The sequence below is a fragment of the Brachypodium distachyon genome, chromosome 1 (assembly GCF_000005505.3).
Source record: "Brachypodium distachyon strain Bd21 chromosome 1, Brachypodium_distachyon_v3.0, whole genome shotgun sequence".
In the NCBI taxonomy this organism is placed as follows: domain Eukaryota; kingdom Viridiplantae; phylum Streptophyta; class Magnoliopsida; order Poales; family Poaceae; genus Brachypodium; species Brachypodium distachyon.
This window is the reverse complement of record NC_016131.3, coordinates 61,449,308-61,468,408: the sequence shown is the minus strand read 5'-3', so window position 1 is coordinate 61,468,408 and position 19,101 is coordinate 61,449,308. Positions and strand designations below refer to the sequence as shown.

The 19,101-nt window shown below is 43.5% G+C and overlaps 2 protein-coding genes across 2 annotated transcripts; one reads left to right on the top strand and one right to left on the bottom strand.

Moving 5' to 3' along the window:
* Positions 1–4,409: 4,409 nt before the first annotated feature.
* LOC100821993 (adenylate isopentenyltransferase 3, chloroplastic) lies at positions 4,410–5,648 on the top strand. Its single transcript, XM_003561571.1, has one exon. The coding sequence runs from the start codon at positions 4,410–4,412 to the stop codon at positions 5,646–5,648; it is 1,239 nt and encodes a 412-aa protein (XP_003561619.1).
* An 11,584-nt stretch (positions 5,649–17,232) lies between these two features.
* On the bottom strand, positions 17,233–18,378 carry LOC100828928 (sarcoplasmic reticulum histidine-rich calcium-binding protein). Its single transcript, XM_003557845.3, has one exon. It carries the CDS (start codon positions 18,305–18,307, stop codon positions 17,465–17,467), a length of 843 nt encoding a protein of 280 aa, XP_003557893.1. The 5' UTR covers positions 18,308–18,378; the 3' UTR covers positions 17,233–17,464.
* Positions 18,379–19,101: the final 723 nt, after the last annotated feature.

The following is a 19,101-nucleotide window of genomic DNA, read 5'->3' as shown; positions in this document are numbered from 1 at the left end:
AAGTGTTAGACGCTTTTCCATGTGCATTTCATCATGCAGGAACTCGGTCAAGACTCAAGACACACTTGCCGAGAGTTAGATGAAAAAGCACACGACAAACATATGATATTATCTCTTTCTTGGCACCTCTCTCATTGCACCAAAGTCGAAGAAATAGACTACAATGTCTCATTTAAGTGCCGACACCGAGCTTCGAGCCCATGCTACAACTACATCATAGATTGTCTAGCTTTGTTGGTTATGTGGAGGGATCTCTCCTCCTATCTACATCGATGCATGTTGTGTAAGTAGCATGAATTCCACCATAGTAGCTAGAAGAAAAGACAAGCTTAGAATTCATATGGATATAAAGATTTACTAGTGGTGCTACTCAATTATTCGAGCCAGGAAGGCTACAGACAAAAAACCACAAGGTTTTCTTGTAGCTCAGGCCTTAACATCACATATAATAAGAATGTAAAAGCTAGAACGGACAAAGAAATGAGCAGCTAGCGGCTCACTCATCGGGACCGCCGCATCCATTGCCACAGGGACAGCTGGAGCATGTGCTCCTCTTTATCCTCTCTGGTTGTTGCTGATCCTCTTACTCCTGCTAGCTCTGTGTAGTTGTTCTCTTGGTCGTCGTAGGAATCCTCATGAAGCAACACCTCCAAGAGGTTTGAGATTGTCCGCCATGCGTTGTGAGTTTCTCGTGCACTTGGCGGAGCGCTCTGGCGCCGCGCTCCGCCAAGCAGGGCTGGGTGAGCCCGAAGCGGCTAGCCCTCCTCTATTTATTGGCATCACTACAAATCCTACCGAGAATTTGATTGTAATTAGACACACGAACATGACAATATTGGTGTGCATTCATGCACGAAGGTTTGTTTTACAATTGAACGACAAACAGCACAATGTGCATGGCAATGTGGCCCTTCTGAAAGTTGAACTAAAAGTGCGTTTCTACATGGAAATCATCACCCTGGCGGCATGGAGCATCTGGAAATCTAGAAATGACTTCATCTTTAATTAACCTGAGAGCTCCAAGTCTACATAGATGGAGACATATCTTCAAAGTTGAGCTGAGTCTTGTCTTCCACAGAGCCAAGAAAGAACTACTCAGCTTTTGCGGATCAAGAATTTTAGATAGGTTTTCTTCATTCCTTTTTGTCTATTTTTCTTTTTTACTGTAAACTTGTACTTCTTTTTTATTAATATATGACAGCAGGCATTTTGCCTATTGTCTTTTACCTCAAAAAGCTTGGCATCTAGGCGCCTTGCGTAGTCAGCAGCTAGCTAGCCGTTGAATAATTTTGGCGTGCAAGCATGAAGGTCTTATTTAGAAGTAAATATGAGACTAAATCCTTACTGAGCAACCATTTTGCTGAACAAAATGCATGAGAAAGGTCAATATATACAAAGCTAATACTTTGTGCACACAAGAAGTTTTTGTCCAATTCAAATCGAAATCCATGGACACGCAAATGCAGGCGGCTTATTGTGTGAGTTGGTGATATTGTTGTATACTTCACATAGGAAGGTAAATGCATTAATGGCATACGCACGTTACAGCTAATAGGCCACCTATGTACGCCTGCAATGGTGGAAGATCCACACCCAGCCGCCCCAGCCAGCCGACATTCCTGCATAGCCCGCCCCACGACATTGTCTGAAAGCCCGAGCCCTCCGTCAACATCCTCAGCCCCCACCCCTCACTGTCATCATGGAGCAGCCCTGCGCCTCGTCATCGTCCTGGATCCACAGTCCGACGTCGAGACAGAGGGCATGGAGGTGGACGATGAGTCATCAGCCGATGACGAGAAGTGATCGAACCTGGAGTCGGATTATGAGATGCATCGAGGGGAGGAGGCCACAAGGTTCGCCCAATGCGATGGTTGGTCCACCTTAATTAAAGGAAATCGGATGGAGGAATAGGAGAGGAATGTCAATTATGTCGAGCGGAACTCGTTGGCAAACCGCCAAGGGCCGCCACAAATCGGAGGGAGTAGGATTTGTTTGTATAATTATGTCTAAATAATTATGTTTAATATAGTTTGGAGCTGGCTCTCTATCCCTGGAATCTCAGCCATCATTCATACATAATGATTTGGTATGGTACATTCATATATACCATAACATAACAATACAAGGGCAATAAGAACTCGAATTCTTATCGATACTAGAAGCTCATATATAGCACGTAGGAGGGAAAATCGATTTATGGATGGAATCAAATACACAGAGTAACTGCGTGTGCCCATTTTAACATCTCCATCGGATATGTTTGCACACCGGGCACACACGGTTTTATTTTTAACCCTGTGCGATTATGCACCTACATACAATTGTTTCCCGTGTACGATCTGGGGGTTTTAAAAGACCCAAGTTGTAGCAGTGTGTCTCTTCGATTTGTCTCACGTTGCTGTGTGTGGCTCCTGTGTGCAGTTGTCAACTTGTAATGACTAGCTAGGTGCTACTGTGCTACATGATGCATGTCTCTATTCTCTATCTAGCTACACCTCGTGAAAGTTCCGCAATTTCATAGCTAGGAATATCGTTCTAGAAGGACGTACTTAAGCATTGTACATCACTACTCGAACAGTCGTGCCAAAACGAGTTCAGAAAAGCAATACTCGATCAGTCGTGCCAAAAAATTAACGTTGAGAGAAGAACAATCTCCTCAGTGTTCTGTATGCATGGATAAGGACGTGTGCAAATAGTAGTGAGTAAATTAAATGTCATGCATATCCTTCGCGACGCGTTGGCACCACCTATTGCTCTAAGATGGCATGTATTAACACATGTATATTTGGATACGTATATATCCTGCAATCAAATACGAAAAATAATCCTGAATATTTCAGCGATTTTTTTACGGAATATTTCAGTGATTTGTGTTTGAACTGTGAGTTCATGCCAATATTCCAAGGTTCTCATTCGAAATTAAATCGTAATGGGCCTGCCCCTAGCTAAAAATGGTACATATTGATGCCCTTCCAGTAATGGCCAACTCTGGGGTCAGCCTTTGGCCGATAAATAGGGCCTGGGCGATCGATCCTTGCCTGCAGATCTGCCCACTATCCTAGCTAGCTTGCCTCCGAGTTAGAAACTGCGGCGAACGGCCGGCTGCTCGTTGTTCATTCCCGCACCACCCAGGTACACAACCAAACATACTCTCTCCCTCTTATAATTCTTGTCAAAATATTATATGTATCTAAATGCTTTTAAGAATAGATACATCCATTTTAGGACAAGAACTATTGGATGGAGGAAGTACATAAAGCCAGCGGTCAAAGCTAGAACTTCAAGGATAGCTAGCATATATATCTGCTTGACTGCTTGTGGTTATTTTCTGAATCTAGCTAGATCGCTAGAGTCGGTAGTGTGTGATATTTTTTTAAGAGGGGCAGACAATTCAGCATGGTGTCATTTTTATCAAAATGAAAGCTTACTAGCAAACTTATCATGTACGTGCTGGTCAATATCCGGCCGGCATAAACATGCACTTGACTGGTTTAAATCAATATCATGTTAACCCAATAAGTTAGATCTATTCGTTTATATTTATCAGAAGATGAATTTATCGAAATACTGCACAAATTTTGTGATTTGTATATGTATATGCTGATTGTCGGTTGATTGTACCTGTATAGATCTAGATTTTTTTTTTGAAGGTAGTGTGTACAGATCTAGATCTGCTTATACACGCTGTGACTAATGTTTCTTCTTTAATTATCTGAGTTGTATTTGTTTTGTGCCAGGTGCCTAGGTGCATACAAGTTAATTTGCTCGGGTGATGGCCTAGGTTAGACTTTCTAGGTCTTGATCTGTATCCCATAAGCCATGCATATAGCATCACAATTCGACAATATATGCGCATATTGTTCGGGGATTGTTTCATCAGATCAATATTTTAATCTGGGAGAGGTTTATCAGATATCGATATTATTGACCCGTTTCACGTTGCATCTAACTAGCTAGCTAGGTCGAAATTATTTCCATGCATTTTTAACTTAATTGGTAGTGTTTTTTTGAAATATATGTCACAATTTGACAATCATATATGCATAGGTTCGGGGATATTTTGTTTCATCGAATCAATGCTTTAATTTGTGAGATCGAGGTTTCTCAGATATCAATATTATATTATATTTGTCAGTTTCACGTTGTATATATCTAATTATTAACCAGCTGGGCGAAGGAATAGTATTTCTATATGTGCATTTTTTCACAATTATATATTCATTTTGAAATATTTAATTAGCGTACATTAATTTGGCTCAATATATATATACACGATGATTTACTTTACAAATATGTTTTACTTCCTTTTTTAATCATTTAATTTGTACCCTTAATTGCATGTGTGTTGTATCAAAAGTAACCATGCATGCCTCGTCCTATTGCATGCAGCAGCTGTTTGACTTTGACCAATGGAGTCCAAGAAGGGCGTCAACAACGTCCAGCAGCTGTCCCCCAAGCCCAAGGTCGTGTTCGTTCTGGGAGCCACTGCCACCGGGAAATCCAAGCTCGCAATCGCTCTCGCCGAGCATTTCGGCGGCGAGGTAATCAACTCTGACAAGATGCAGGTCTACGAGGGCTTCCCGATCGCGACCAACAAGGTGACCGAAGAGGAGCGCGGCGGGGTGCCGCACCACCTCCTGGGCGTGCTGCACCCGGACGCCGACTTCACTGCTGAGGACTTCCGGCGCGAGGCGCAGAAGGCCATCTCCGGCGTCCTCTCGGCCGGGCGAGTCCCCGTGGTGGCCGGCGGGTCCAACACTTACATCGTGGCCCTGGTGGAAGGGGAAGGCGGGGCCTTCCGGAAGGCCCACGACAGCCTTTTCCTGTGGCTGGACGCGGCGCCCTCGATGCTGGAGTGGTACGCGGGGCTGCGCGTGGGCGAGATGATGCGCCGCGGGCTGGTGATCGAGGCGCGCAACGCGTTCCGGGGCGCCGACGCCGACTACACCCGGGGCGTGCGCCGCGCCATCGGGCTGCCCGAGCTGCACGCCTACCTGCAGGCCGAGCGCGACATGGGCGGGCCACTGAGCGTGCCGTCGGCCATGCTGCAGAGAGCGGCGAGCGAGATCAAGGCCAGCACCTTCGCCCTCATCCGCTCGCAGACGACCAAGATCCGCCGCCTCAGCGGCCGCGACGGATGGGATGTCCGCAGGATAGACGTGACCCCGGTGTTCTCTGCCACGGCCCAGGGCGTCGGGGTCAGGGACACCTGGGACAACTTTGTCTGGGGACCGTGCCAGGACCTGCTCAGGGTTTTCCTCGGTCCTGTCGCTGTGGGAACCGTGCCCGGAACCACTGCTGCTGCTGCTGCTGTTAGTGCTGCTCCTGCTGCTGATGATGCAGCGGGGACGGAGGTGCTGAAGTTTCACCTCCCTGCTGTGACTGCTGCTTTTTCCCCAAGCCTGCCAGTGGTGGAAGAAGAGAAAAACTACAAACAAGAAAAGGCTGTCAATGCTGCATTTTCCCCCGCCCTGCCAGTGGCGGAAGAGAAGTTCAACAACAACGACAACAAAGCTGCCGACGTCGAAATGCTTGAGAATGAACCTTCAGGCGGTGCTGCCAACGGTGATGGAGGCAATGCCAGCGTCGACGGCGCCGATGTTCCTGCTCCGGCTGCAGCCGAAGCGGCGTCCGCCACTAAACTCTGAGCGACGTGCATGCGCATGGCTTTAATAAATCTACTGGCTTTAGCTTTCCGTGGCGTGCTTGTAGCACTGCAGTACTCTTTTATTTAAGATTTATTCTGCTTAATTTCTGCATGATGATAAGCAAAACTATCATATGGCATCAATATTCGAAATGAAAGACGTTTGTTTTATTAAAAATGTTGGTGTTTCTTATCGTATGGGTGTCTTCTTTAGGGATTATGTTATAGATGTCTGCGATATATATTAAAGTGCTTATACAAGCTATATAGCTCCCTATTGAAAATTACTTAGTTTTGCGTAGAGAATTACGATCGACTAGAAGGGATTGTCTCTTTCTTGTCTTGACTATATGTGTTTTTCTGAGCTTTCGAATCAACATCAAATCATCTATGTCCTCATCTTCAAAATTATTTGAAAAGAAAGACACATGTTTTGTTAATACATGATGGTGTTTTTTAAGAGGACAATGGTGGTGTCTTCTTTAATTTATTTATTTACTTAGAACATTTATCTGGCTTTACTATTCAATAAAGACATTACAGCTAACAAGAAAAACTGAAATGGCAACAAGGTTACACTTACACCAAAATTCTTCGAAGTTAATTAACATCTCTAACTCCGTTCGCATTTGCATCTTGATAGTTGTCCAAAACTCTGGTGATGAAATTAACTACAAAATACCAAACTTGCACAAGTTAGACTAACCTCACCTCATCCGTTTTAGAAAGGCACACGAGCCTCACACCCTAATAGCTAGGATTAGGTGAGAACTTGAGATCGATGAACGGGTGGCCGAGAACAACCCTCACAAGACAGGATTTCAAACCCCTGGTTTATCCTAGCTTGAACCGATGAGGAGGAGTACCAAAAGAGAATCATGAACTCTGAGATCAATTATCCACTAACTCCATGGAGATCATAGATCATGACGGTCATGCCATGCATGGACGAGGATGTTGCAGGGGAGACCTTAATTTGTTCCATACGATGTCTCCCCTCACCAAAACATCACTGCCAAGGAAATACTAAATCATAAAGGAAGGTAATGAAACCTTAGGCTAGATGTTGATCGATCGATGGGGTTTCTAGGAGATGAATGATGATGCTTTCTTTATGGGTGCATTAATATGATATTTAAAAAGTATTTATCCAAGCTCCCTAGCTATTGAATAATACTTCGTTTCTCATAGAGAATGACAAATACAATGCCTAGGATATGTTTGCAAACTAAAGTGCCAGTTTGTTGTGTAGTAAGTACCGTGTCTCACATGCACATAAAAGCACTAATTGGCCATTGTGCATATATCATCGCATCAGAGTTTTTTCCCCTAGTCACGTGCTTATGAGAAATTAATTCATACTATGTACTCCTCTGTTCGGCTTTATAAGGCATGTGTATGTTCCTAGGTCACCAATTAAACTAACGAGATATAAGTTATATGACTAAAAAAGTATATCATTAAGAAGTTCATTTGGTGACGACTATAATGGCATACTTTTCGTACAATATAATGCAAATTTAATTAGTTGATCAAACTGATGACCTAGGAACATGCACCAGACTTAGTTAAACCCGAACAGAGGTACTACCTGATTTCAAACGAGCGGTTTTCTATTTCTCATCTAGTTGAATCTTTTTGTTACTATTTTAAATATTTAGATAAACGTCCAATGGTATTTTAAGATATTATTAAAATTCTTCCACAATTAATTTTTCATCGTCTGATTGAAGATTTATCGTCGAATGGTTGGAAAGTTAATTGGGTGGACGGTACCCCTATTGTTGAGTGTCTAAACGACATAGGCTCAGGCAAATTAAAGGCGGACGAGCTAGCAAGCAACTACTATTGAAGCTAGCAACAACATATTTATCTCCAAACCCCTGGTCCGAATAATAAATGGGGTATGAAAGAGAGAGACATGCGACAACGTAATCATTGTTTATCAAATTGAACTTCTTGTTTTTCCAACTTTTCCTAGTATATATAGTACTACTCTTTTGAAATTTTATCCAGGTTTATTTTCAAATTTAAATCAAAAGCATGTAATTAATTCATTTCAAGTATATTCCAATATCTAGTTTTCATTCTTTTACATTAACTTTAAGTCTTCAACCATTAATTTGTACATTATTCCTTGAAGCTATAATCACATCGCTTTACTATTTTGACAATACATACTTAAACAATTGAGTGAGTACAAGGCAGTCCATAATATGTTATTGTGTCAATCTTATATTTCACTTTCTTTGTGTTATATATAGTGTGCGGAATAATTAAAACATCTTTGATAAATTACACATAGATTGTTTCATGCGTCAATATGTTTGTAAGCTACTGCTTACTTTAGTTGCAACCATTGATAAATTCTTGCCATGATTTCTTGATCTAGTAGTTGTGGCATATATGTGTCAACTGGCATTACAGAAATTGGTATGCTGTAAAGGAATTTAAGAAGAGGGTGATCCACATCTGATAATTATTGCTCGTGATATCTTCTGTAATCTACTATAGATTGGCACAGTGAGCATGTGTAATCAATTCATGGTAGGAAGCATAGTTGAGGTCTAAATATGGTTGATTAGGGTTTGTTTGGTTGGGTACGAATAACGGTCATAGACATGCATGTTGCAGGAGGGTTAGGGTTTGTGCGAGTTTGCATTTTATCCTTGTAATTAATAGGTTTCGGTGAGGAAGATATTATAGTATACATCGTAGGGAGAACTAAACGTGGATAAATAAGTTATTAATTAGAGCCCCCCATAAATACTTAAATTCAGTTTATACAATAATTCATAGATGCATCGGATGGAATAGTTAACCATTATTGGGTTTATGATAACCAAATAAGGTGTGGTTAGTTCCGCCCATAAACCACGTTGCTTTATTTTAGTGGGGTACGCTGATGAATAGTACTCCCTCCGGCTGGAATTACTTGTCACTGATTTAGTACAACTTTGTACTAAATTTCGGACAAGTAATATGGGATGGAGAGAGTACTTTAATTCGAAAAAATAGTAATAATTAGAAATTTGTAAGGAGGGGGCAGATCTGGTGAAATTTTGGTCGAGATTTACCTGGAGAGCAATTCTGTTGGGATGCCGGTTACCTCAGATCAGGGGACATGGTGCTTGTGAAGGTGAGGGGGGAGAGCTGGTGAAGTTTTGGTAGAAGGGTGATTTTGCATAAGGACAGATTTTGTGTTACATAAGTTACTTTTTTTGTTGTTGTGTGCAGAGGTGTGTCGTGTTGCATGATTCTCTGTTATTGCACAGCCTGTTGCACAAACCGATCTTTTGTTGCAATATCCAAGAGCAAGAAGGCAGTGGGTCGAGGGGTAATCTTTGGAATGCTATCAAAGAAATAAAACTCATTGAACAATAACGATAAAAAGAAAGAAAGAGGAAGGTAAGATAGATCAAGCACTAGAGCCGGGAAAAGCAGAAGAAGCGGATACCAGATCATAGGAAACATGTTGGATGCCAGTACTCTCCTCAAGTCCAAGAAAAAAGGAATAGCTTAGCTTTCCAGCCTATGCTTCCCTACAAGAAGAACAACCCATTAATTACTAGCCCTTACTTGGTTGATTGATAAGTAGGTTAATCTGCCCTTACTTGCATTGATGGCCAGGTGCCCAGGTCCTATTTCCCATCCCTTGCGAACAATCAGAAGTCCCAGTTTCCTTAACTAATCTCGCCAATTCCACACTTCACCGATCCAGAGAATAATCTATCATTCACCCATGCAAAGAGTATGATAAAAAACAGCTTCCCTCGAGTCGAGCAATGGGATAATCAAAGCTAGGGAATTGATCAAGTGCTGAAAATCGATGAAATATTCCTATCATCAGAATTCCTAGAACAAGGGGGTAGTTTTCTCAAGTTGACGGGTCCAAAGATCAAGGTTTTGTTTCCACTGAGAGATTGACAAGAGAAGGGTTGTGGCATTCTTCCCCTGAAGGCCTGAAAGGCGCACATCGACATGTAGTGCTCTGTTCTGACTTCAGAGACCAAGGAAGCTATTAGTTTCATTTTCTGATTTCCCTGTTGCCGACTAGATTTCTTACCGACTTTAATGATGGAAGCACCAAGAAAAACTAACATTGCAAATTTCTATTAAAAAAGGCCATTAAGCTGTGTCCAGTTCTGTTGTATTGTTGCCTCGGTTCTAATTAACTTGTTTTCTCTCTCTCATTTTTTTATAATCGTATGAACTTCGTTTTCACAAGAGTCAAGACTAGTTGGTCGACAAAACAACTAAACTAAACCTTGCCTCGTTCCCTTGCCAGGTGAGTAATTTATTTTTATTTCTATTTTTTTTTGCGATCACCATGGCTGGAGAGTTATAAGTGGGCAGGAGCATGGAGGTCCTGTGCGGGTATAATGTACGGCCTCACAGAGTTAACGGATTTGCTAGTTCTCAGTCGCCTGAGAAATTGATTTTCTCAGTCGATGTTCTGAACTGTCGGATCACACCAAGATTCGTGTGGGCGTTTGACCACAGATATACATAATATATATAGAGCAAACAGCTTTTCAAAATAAGAATGAATGGATAGGTGCTCTGGCTACCCTGTGTGGGATGGGTAGGATGTAGATAGAGGTTGCAGGTTCGATCCCACAGGCCATGTTTTAGTTTTTCTTTTCTTTTTCTTACTTTTGTTTATGTTTCTTCTTCTTCTTTATTTATTCTTATTTCTACTGTGCTTTTTTTATGTCTTGATTTTTCTTCTTTTTATATACAACTCTAATTTTAAAAAGGTTTTTTGTTTTGCTTCATTTGTTTTATTTTTTTTGTTTCCCTTTGACTTTCTTTTGTTTTACATTATGCCTTCTATTTTGTATTTCTTTTTCCATATGCAACTCTAGTGTTTAGCGAGTAATTAGGGTTAATTGCATGCTAACGTTTAAAAATTTCAGCTGCAAAAATTAGTGCACCTATAAAAAAATTTCAACTGCAATTTTGTGTTTGATACTATCCAAAAAGTTGTGTAGATTTTTTTTTGTATGTTATGTATTGGTCTTGCAACCATATAAGAATGACTTGAGTCCAAGGCCCATTGTACGGTGATCTAAAAACTGGTGCCATTAATGGGAGGCCCGTCTTAGGAGGATGCCAATGGACAGCTCTGTTTTTTTTAGAAAGATAGGGCTCCTGCCCCTGTTCCTTTCGTATGAACAAAACAGTACAAAATATCTGTCTCAATAGTTTGGTTTTCAACGAGCTTCCGGCCACCCAGGGCGCTAATGCTATCGCCAAAACAACGAGTAGTTCCCGCGCCTCTAACCAGGCAATTACAATTTCAGCATGAGAGCTGGACAAAATGGCAGCAAAGTATCGTCAAGTCCTTGATCTTCACGTGGAGGAGTCTTGGAGGGACATCAACATGATACCCTGGCAGGCGTTGAGTGTCAGCATCGAGATCGCCCTTCTCTTCCTCATCCTAGGCAAAGCCTTGGGATCTCCACCGACTTGTCCTCCAACCGTCGAAGCATATGTGCTAGAACGTCCTGATTGGCGTTTGAACAGAGAGGCTTCCATGAGCGTAGGTGTCACAGGACCATTCACTAGATCATCTGCATCGAAGACCATTCAGAGAACGAAAAAAGATATTATTACGGGATTTCCATAATGACCAAAGAACAGTTGCAGTAGCCATATTGAGTACTTCATTTTTCCTATTTCCCACCCAGAATTGTGCAATTTGTTCTAGGCAAGAGCCCAGATTTTTCCCCAGCAGTAAACTTGTGAATTCCCAAATAAGTGTAGCAACAAGGCAGTCAAAGAATAGATGTTGTATAGTTTCAGGTTCAGAACAGAACATGTAGGTAAGATCATTCAGATGTTGTCTCTTGTGCAAATTATCTCTAGTTAAGATCCTGTTATGACTAACCAACCAGAGAAAAGTGTGAATCTTGGGGGGAAATGCAGTTTCCAAACAGTTTGCACAAACACATGTGTGATCCCTCGAAAGTTAACCAATTTTCCCAGAACTTAACATTCTTCCCATTACCAATTTTCCAAAAATATCCTAGTTTTGCTGCATGGGAGGCCCAAAGTACACCTTTCCAGAAAGGGGAGGAAAAGGCATCAGAGCAAGCAAACAGATTGGGAGAGCTAGTATCATACTTGATGTCAATAATCTGTCTCCACAATTTATTTGTGTCAAGGTGGTACCTCTTAATCCAATTAGCCAACAAGCAGACATTAAGGTCCCTTATATTCGGGATATCTAGCCCCCCAAATTCCTTTCTGAAAGTAACTAATTCCCAATTTGCCAGATGATATTTGACATGCCTTCATAATTGTCCCAAAAACAATGAGCCATCTGAGAGTTAATTTCACTGATGGCCCATTTAGGGAATTTGATTACAGACAGGAGGTAAATAGGAATACTAGCTAAGCAGGATTTGATCAAGGTAAGCCTGCCCGCATAAGAAAGAAGTCTCCCTCTCCACTCAGCTGCTCGTTTGATAACTTTGTCTACAACAGGTTGGAGATCTTCTTTCTTTAATTTGCAGAAATGGAGAGGAATTCCCAAGTATTTCATGGGCCATTGTGCTAGCTTGCAACCCAGTGTTTGAGCAAAAGGTCTAACTCATCTTCTAGGTTCAGAGAATAAAGATCACATTTATGAAAATTAATCCTCATTCCAGACATTTGCTCAAAAAGTGAGAGGAACCGCTTAAGATTTCTAGCTTTAGGTAGATCATTATCAACAAAAAGGAGGGTGTCATCTGCATATTACAGGCTCACCACACCTCCCTGATGTGCAGATGGCATCATCCCAAAAATGAGGTTGAGAGATGCAGCTTTAGAAAGGTTTTTTGTAAAAACATCTGCAACATGCTGAATAGAATTGGGGAAAGTGGATCTCCCTGTCCGAGTCCCCTGCTAGTAGAGAAGAAAGGGCCATCAACATCATTTAATATGATCCCAATGGATCCTCTAAAGAGGATACTGTCCAACCAGGATATCCACTTGGGGGAAAATCCCCTCTGTTGAAGAATGGTTCTAAGGAGCCCAACATCAACTCTATCGTAAGCTTTCTCATAGTCTAGTTTAAGCACCAGACCTGGGGTCTTATTAAGGTGGTTGTCATAAATAATTTCATGAGCAGCTGCTACACTCTCCAAAATATATCTTCCTTTCAGGAAGGCAGTCTTATTGAGGCTAATAATTCTGTTTGCACAGGCACTAAGTCGAGTAGTACAAGCCTTTGAGAAGATCTTGAAACTACAGTTAGTAAGAGCAATTGGTCTGTATTTTTTGATACTTGTAGCATCAGCCTCTTTGGGAATAAGGGTAATCATAGCAAAGTTGAGTCTATAAAGGTCCAAGGTGCTAGAGCAGAACTTGAAAACTAAAGACATCAAATCTGTTTTAATGGTCTCCCAAAATTTTTGATAGAATAGGAAGGGGAAACCATCAGGGCCTGGAGCTCCCTCGGCATAGGAGCTGAAAACAGCTGCTCTAGTTTCTTCTTCAGAGAAGTCCTGAGTTAGTAGGTCATTCTCTTCAGAAGAAACCTTATCAGCATCATCCTAGAAATCATGGGAAAGGGAGATATCTAAATGAGGTTCAGAACTAAATAGAGATTTGTAATAAGCTACAGCAATCTCCATCATACCCTTGTTATCATTGACAGGTCCATTTTTCCCCTCTAGAGAGAGGATCATTTTCTTCCTTTTCCTTTGATTGGCCACACTTGGAAGGCAAGTATACTCAGCAGTAAGGGTTTGCTTAAGCTTTTTATGCCCAGCTTCAGTATTAGAGTTCCAGCCTCTAAGGAGCTTCCTGACTCTCCTGATCTTAAATTGCCAGATTTTTAGTGGGTCAGAACAGGGGCAAGTAAGATTCCAATTTGTGATGACCATTTGTTTGAAATTTTCCAACTCCAACCACCATTTTTCAAATCTAAATGGTCTTTTGGGAGGAGTGTTACAGCCAAAATTCAAGAATCAAGGGGGTGTGATCACTGATATCTCTGGACAGAGCAGAGATAGAGGAAAGGGGAAAGTGTGTTTCCCAGCAGGTAGTAATAAATACTCTATCAATAGAGCCATAATGGCATCCTCCTGATTATTCCCCCAAGTGAATTTTTGATTTGCCAATTTAATCTCCATCAGGCCATGTCAATTGATCCAATCATTAAACTTAGCAGCCCTGCCTTTATGGATATTACCAATATTCTTGTCTGAGGTAAACCTCACCAAATTAAAGTCACCTCCCACTATAGTGGGCAAGGCAGTATGAGAGAATAAGTTGTGCAACTCATCAATAAATTGTTGTTTGTGCTCCTTATAGCTAGAGCCATAGACAGCAACAAAGTTCCAGCAAAAATGATCCAACTTATTTTTCACGGAAACTAGCACATAGTAGGTTTTAATATCCCAAGAGATAACTTCAAACAAATCAGTATTAACACCTACTAGGATGCCTCCTGCAGTACCAATAGCAGGGAGCCAGTTCCAAGCAAAATTATCATAAGTGGTGAAAGACTCTAGGGACTGCACAGTAAAATCACTTTTTTTAGTTTCAGACAAACCAATGATGTTGGGGAGTTGTTGTTTAAGAAGATTTTTGACTTTAGAAACTTTAGTGGGGTTATTGAGTCCCCTAACATTCCAAAAAAGACCTATCGTAGGCTTTTCTTCTAATTTTGTTTTTCCCTCTACCACTCCTCATAGCTAGAGCTTGTTCTGCAAAATCTTCTTCTGCAGACTCCCCATCTACAGAAGAAGACTCATCCTCACTAGGAATGGAGTGTAGCCAATTATCAGTAAGAAGTTCATTTTCATTAGGTAAAAACATATCAGGGTAATTTCCATGAAAGCTAATCATTCTTTCAGTTTCAAGTTGTTTTAGCTGATTAACATTAGCCTTAATAACAGCAAGGGTAGATCCCAAACAAATGCCAACAGATTGAGCAGAAAGAGTTAAGCTACTGCTAGAGCAGGAGGCAAATGAGTGTTTTAATGTACCTTTTCCCATCATTTTTGCTTATTTAAGTTCTTTTGCCCTATCCATGATTGTTTTACCATCTTGTGGAATCCTCTGACTCATTCTTGTAGGCTAAGTAGGTCCCCATTTCTTGTTAGTTTTCTTGGGAGAAGAGAGAGAGGTAGCCACCTGCACAACTTTGAGAGGAGTGACCTGCTTGTCCTGCTGAATGTCAATGTAGATATCCTCCAAGGTATTAAAGAAATCAGGCAGGTGAGCCTCAGTTGCCACAATCTTATCACTATTTTTCATAGCAGTAGACTCAGGGGGAAGCACCTCCACTATCACATCTTCAGGGGGGGTCGTCCTCCACATCCATTGCCAGGATCTGAAAGGAATTTTCAGATCTTATAACACAAACAGGGAGAGGTGTTGTGGTGTTGATAGTCCTGGAACCAGACTGTTTGTTCTAGGTGGCTGGTGGGGAAGTTCTGCCAGGGTTGATGGCTGGGTCATCCAGACCATCATAATCTTCATCATCATAGTCTTCACCATCATATCCATCCAAGTCTTTGCTATCACCATCTCCTTCAGTATTATCTTTGCCATCAGGTTTGTCAGTATCATCATGATCATCTCCAGGCTTGTCAGTGATCATCTTAGTGGGTTCATTTTCAGCAGTAAACTTAAGCAGATACAACTTCTTCTGAATGACAAAGCATCTCTCAGCAGGGATCTTGTTCAGTTGTTTGACAGCAATCTTGACTCTAACCACAGCATAGAAGGACTTGAAGATTTCATTCTAATCCACATCAATGAGCAGACCAAACACCTTGGTTACTTGGGCAATAAGGGACTAGGAGATATATTTTGGGGGAATTCCTCTAATCTGAACCCAAATCTCATGTAACTCTCTAATAGCAGGTACATCTCCATCCTAGACAGTGATCTTGACTGACACCTTGTCGATCCCCTCACGCAGGTTGATAGATGGAATGGCTGTAAGATCAGAGACCTTCTTCTGTGGGGGAAAACGCACAAGGAATTTCTTGTCTGCCAGCTAGCGAACTTGCCACGGCCACTGGTTGTCCCAGATCGCAGAGAGGGCTTGAGATAGTCCCTGTTGGTCCAACCTACCCTCAAGCACAGCGATAACACCACAGTTCTCCAGATTGAGTCATTGGTTGGCCTCAGCTTGATCGACAGCTAGATGGAAGAAACCCAGGCCCTCGCCACCCGTGCCCACCACCTAAGCCACCGGAAGCTTCTTCCCCAATTCCAGGCAGTTATCCATGTGGTGCCCAGCTCGGCTGCACATGAAGCAGAGACGGGGGCGAACGTAGTTGTTGATGTAGTGACCTGGGAGTCCACAGTTGAAGCAGATAAGGTCGCGATACCTTGGATCCAGTGGTTGGATCGGTATGGTCGCTGGTGCAGGAGCCGCAGGCGCCGCCGGGTTGGTCGTCGCTGATGGGGGGGTGCCTTGCTGGGGAGCTTGCGCCAGAGCTTGGGGTGCCTGTGCGGGGGGCGCTTGTTGTTGAGCTTGCGCGGGGGGTGCTTGCTGTTGAGCCCACGCAGGGGCTTGTTGTTGTGGTTTCCCCGCACCGCGCTCCCCGGTTTGCTGACGTTGTCCTTGATTCATGGGGCGCCCATCGCCACGACCTGTACCACCCCGGCCTCGAGAGACGCCGGAGCCCACCATGACCGTCTTCCTCAGCACCGCCACATAGGTATCACGCGAGTGCTCCGCGCTCCAGAAATCGCGCGCAAACTGGAACTGGGTCGGGCGAGGGAGTGGATAGTCGCCAGGGCGAACTAGGAAGCAGTCGGCGGGCTGGAACTTCCTCGCCGCCACCAATTCCCTCCGAATCCAGCCGAGAGACTGGAGGTGCGAAGGTTTAGAAACCCTAGCTTTGGGTGGGGAGGAGGAGGGGTCGCCCATAGCTGGCCGAAGTATTCCTCCAGAACCTCCTCCTCGTCACGCCATGGCGGGTCCCTCCCGTCAGTCGCGGTTGGAGCTCGCAGATGTCCCCGTGAGTCGGATCCGCCGGCTCTGTTTTTTCTTTTTACAAATGTGCGATGGATAGTTTCAGCGTAAAAATTGCAGATAAGTTTCATGTGTTTCACGTGCAATTTTTATAGGTTCACATAAATTTCCAGGTGCCATTTTTAAAGTTGCACATTAAGTTTCATGTGCGATTTTTAAAATTATAATTGCACATAAAAATTAGATGTTATAGTTGCACGTTATAGTTGCACGTTGAAGTTAAATATTACTAATGTGAAACTTAAGTTATTTTTTGTCTTTTATAATAGCCCACTAAAAAGAAGCTCATTATTTTTTAAAGCCCAACAAAAAGAAGCCCATGAGCCACTCTAACCACCGATGGGATCAGTAGAATGCATCGATGGATGGATCGATACAGGAGACAACATCCTGCTCTCAGTCGACTGAGCCCAAGACTCTCCCTAGAGTTAAATGCTTTTTTACCACATTTTGAGCTTCTTCCTACATATCCGTGACAACTCTTTCACTTGATTCACATATACAAAAGGTCGATCTTTATATATCTGTACATGCGTACTTCCTGTTGCTGGTCAGCAACATTTTAAAACAATTATACAGAACGAGAAAAATTTCATGCATTCTGAAGACAACATTGTGGTATTATTCATCAATTAATCTATCCAAACGGAAAAAACATCGGAAAACTTCCAGGACACATACTGGAAAAATTACACCCGATCCACACTTACCTACCTAATCATCTACGTGGACTGAAGAACAAAACATGCAAATCTTGAAGCAGAGAACAGGGACCCAAAGTGCAGTTAACCAAACTCCAAAACCGGCCTGCGGCCAGTGGGCAGTGGCTAGACGCCGCCGCAGCGGTAGACGATCCGGCACGTCCGGCCGACCCGGACGACGTACTTGTGCTGCGGCTTGACGAGGAACGGCGGCAGCCGCAGCAGCGCGTCACAGACGCAGTCCTTCTGCACCTCCTGCAGCCACCGGCAGCAGTCGCGGTACGCCCGGAGCTCCTCGTCATGGTGGTGCTCGTGGTGGTGGTGGTCGTCGTCGTCATCGTCATCATCATCGTCATCATCATCATGCTCGTCATCGTCATCGTGATCGTCGTCGTGGTCGGGGTCCTCATCGTGGTCGTCGTCGTGGTCAGGGTCCTCATCGTGGTCGTCGTCGTGGTCAGGGTCCTCATCGCGCAGACGGCCACGCCGCCCGCTCCCACGCAGACGCCCGCGCCCGCGCCCGCGTCCACGGCGCGTGTGGTTCCTGCCGCCGTGGTGCCCGGTACCCGTGCCGTTCCTGGCGCCGTGGCCAGTGCCGTTGTTCCTGCCGTGGACAGCGACGTCACCGACGATGCTGTCATTGTTGTCCGTCGCCATCAGACGGGCGAGCGACGCGATGCTGTGCACCGCGGCGTGGCCGCCGTGGTGGCCGTGATGGACGCGGCGGTCTCCGTCGCCGTGCTCGTGCTCGTCGTCGTCGTCGTCGTCATCATCGTCGTGGTGGTGGGGCTCGTCCTCGGGAGGGCTGGGAGGCAGGATGGAGCAGGCCTGGCTGGCGATGGTGAACTGGCTGATGCAGAAGGCCTTGGCCTTGCCCTGCTGCGCGGCGACGACGGACGCCAGGAGGGGAGGGAGGAAGAGAACAAGGACGGCCGCCGCGAGCGCGACGTGGGGCGCCGATGCCACCATCGGCTCGCCTTGATTTCACTATCAATGCTGCGTAATTATAGCTACTGTGCAGTGAGGCGTGGCTAGTGAGACTTGCTATATAAAGACGTCTAACATTGTTGCGAATTGGGGGGGTTATTAATAAAGTAGTTGGGGGTCAAGCTGGGGTGCGCAGCTGCTGATGGAGATGCCCGCAGCATGGTGCATGGTTGTAATATGTTAGGTGCTTCATACCCATGGTGTGCGTCAAGGATTGTACAGCCATGTCCATCTTGTTTACGTGCACGCATTGTTGATGCGAGGCCAGTGGCGATTTGGTTACGCACAATTATCACCCTCGTCAACCTATAATTTAAGATGTGAACACTTGATTTACAGTTGTTGTTGACTTGTTGTTGCTATGTTATGCCCACTTTTTAACACCGAAGCAAGTAGTATACTAGTTAGTAGACAAATTTAAATGTAGATAAATCCATTTGTTGGATGTGCTACATTATGCCTGTCATAATATAAGGCGCAACTATATCTTGCAACACCTCGATTCAGGAATACGGTTTTCCTATTTTTTTAGGCGACTCAGAAATAACTATTTCTTAATCGATGATAACAACTTTTTGATTCAATCATTAAGATTCATGTAAAATTAATGTAGGTCCGATGGATAAGAAAATATTCTTTGAATGATTACGATTGTCGACTAAGAAATAACCAGACACTCTCTCGGAAATGTACCCTTATCTAATTGTTCAACCGTAGAAGATTCCATCCCAAGATTCGCCTTACCCAAAAAAAAGTGGGCTTTTAGCTGGAAGCGT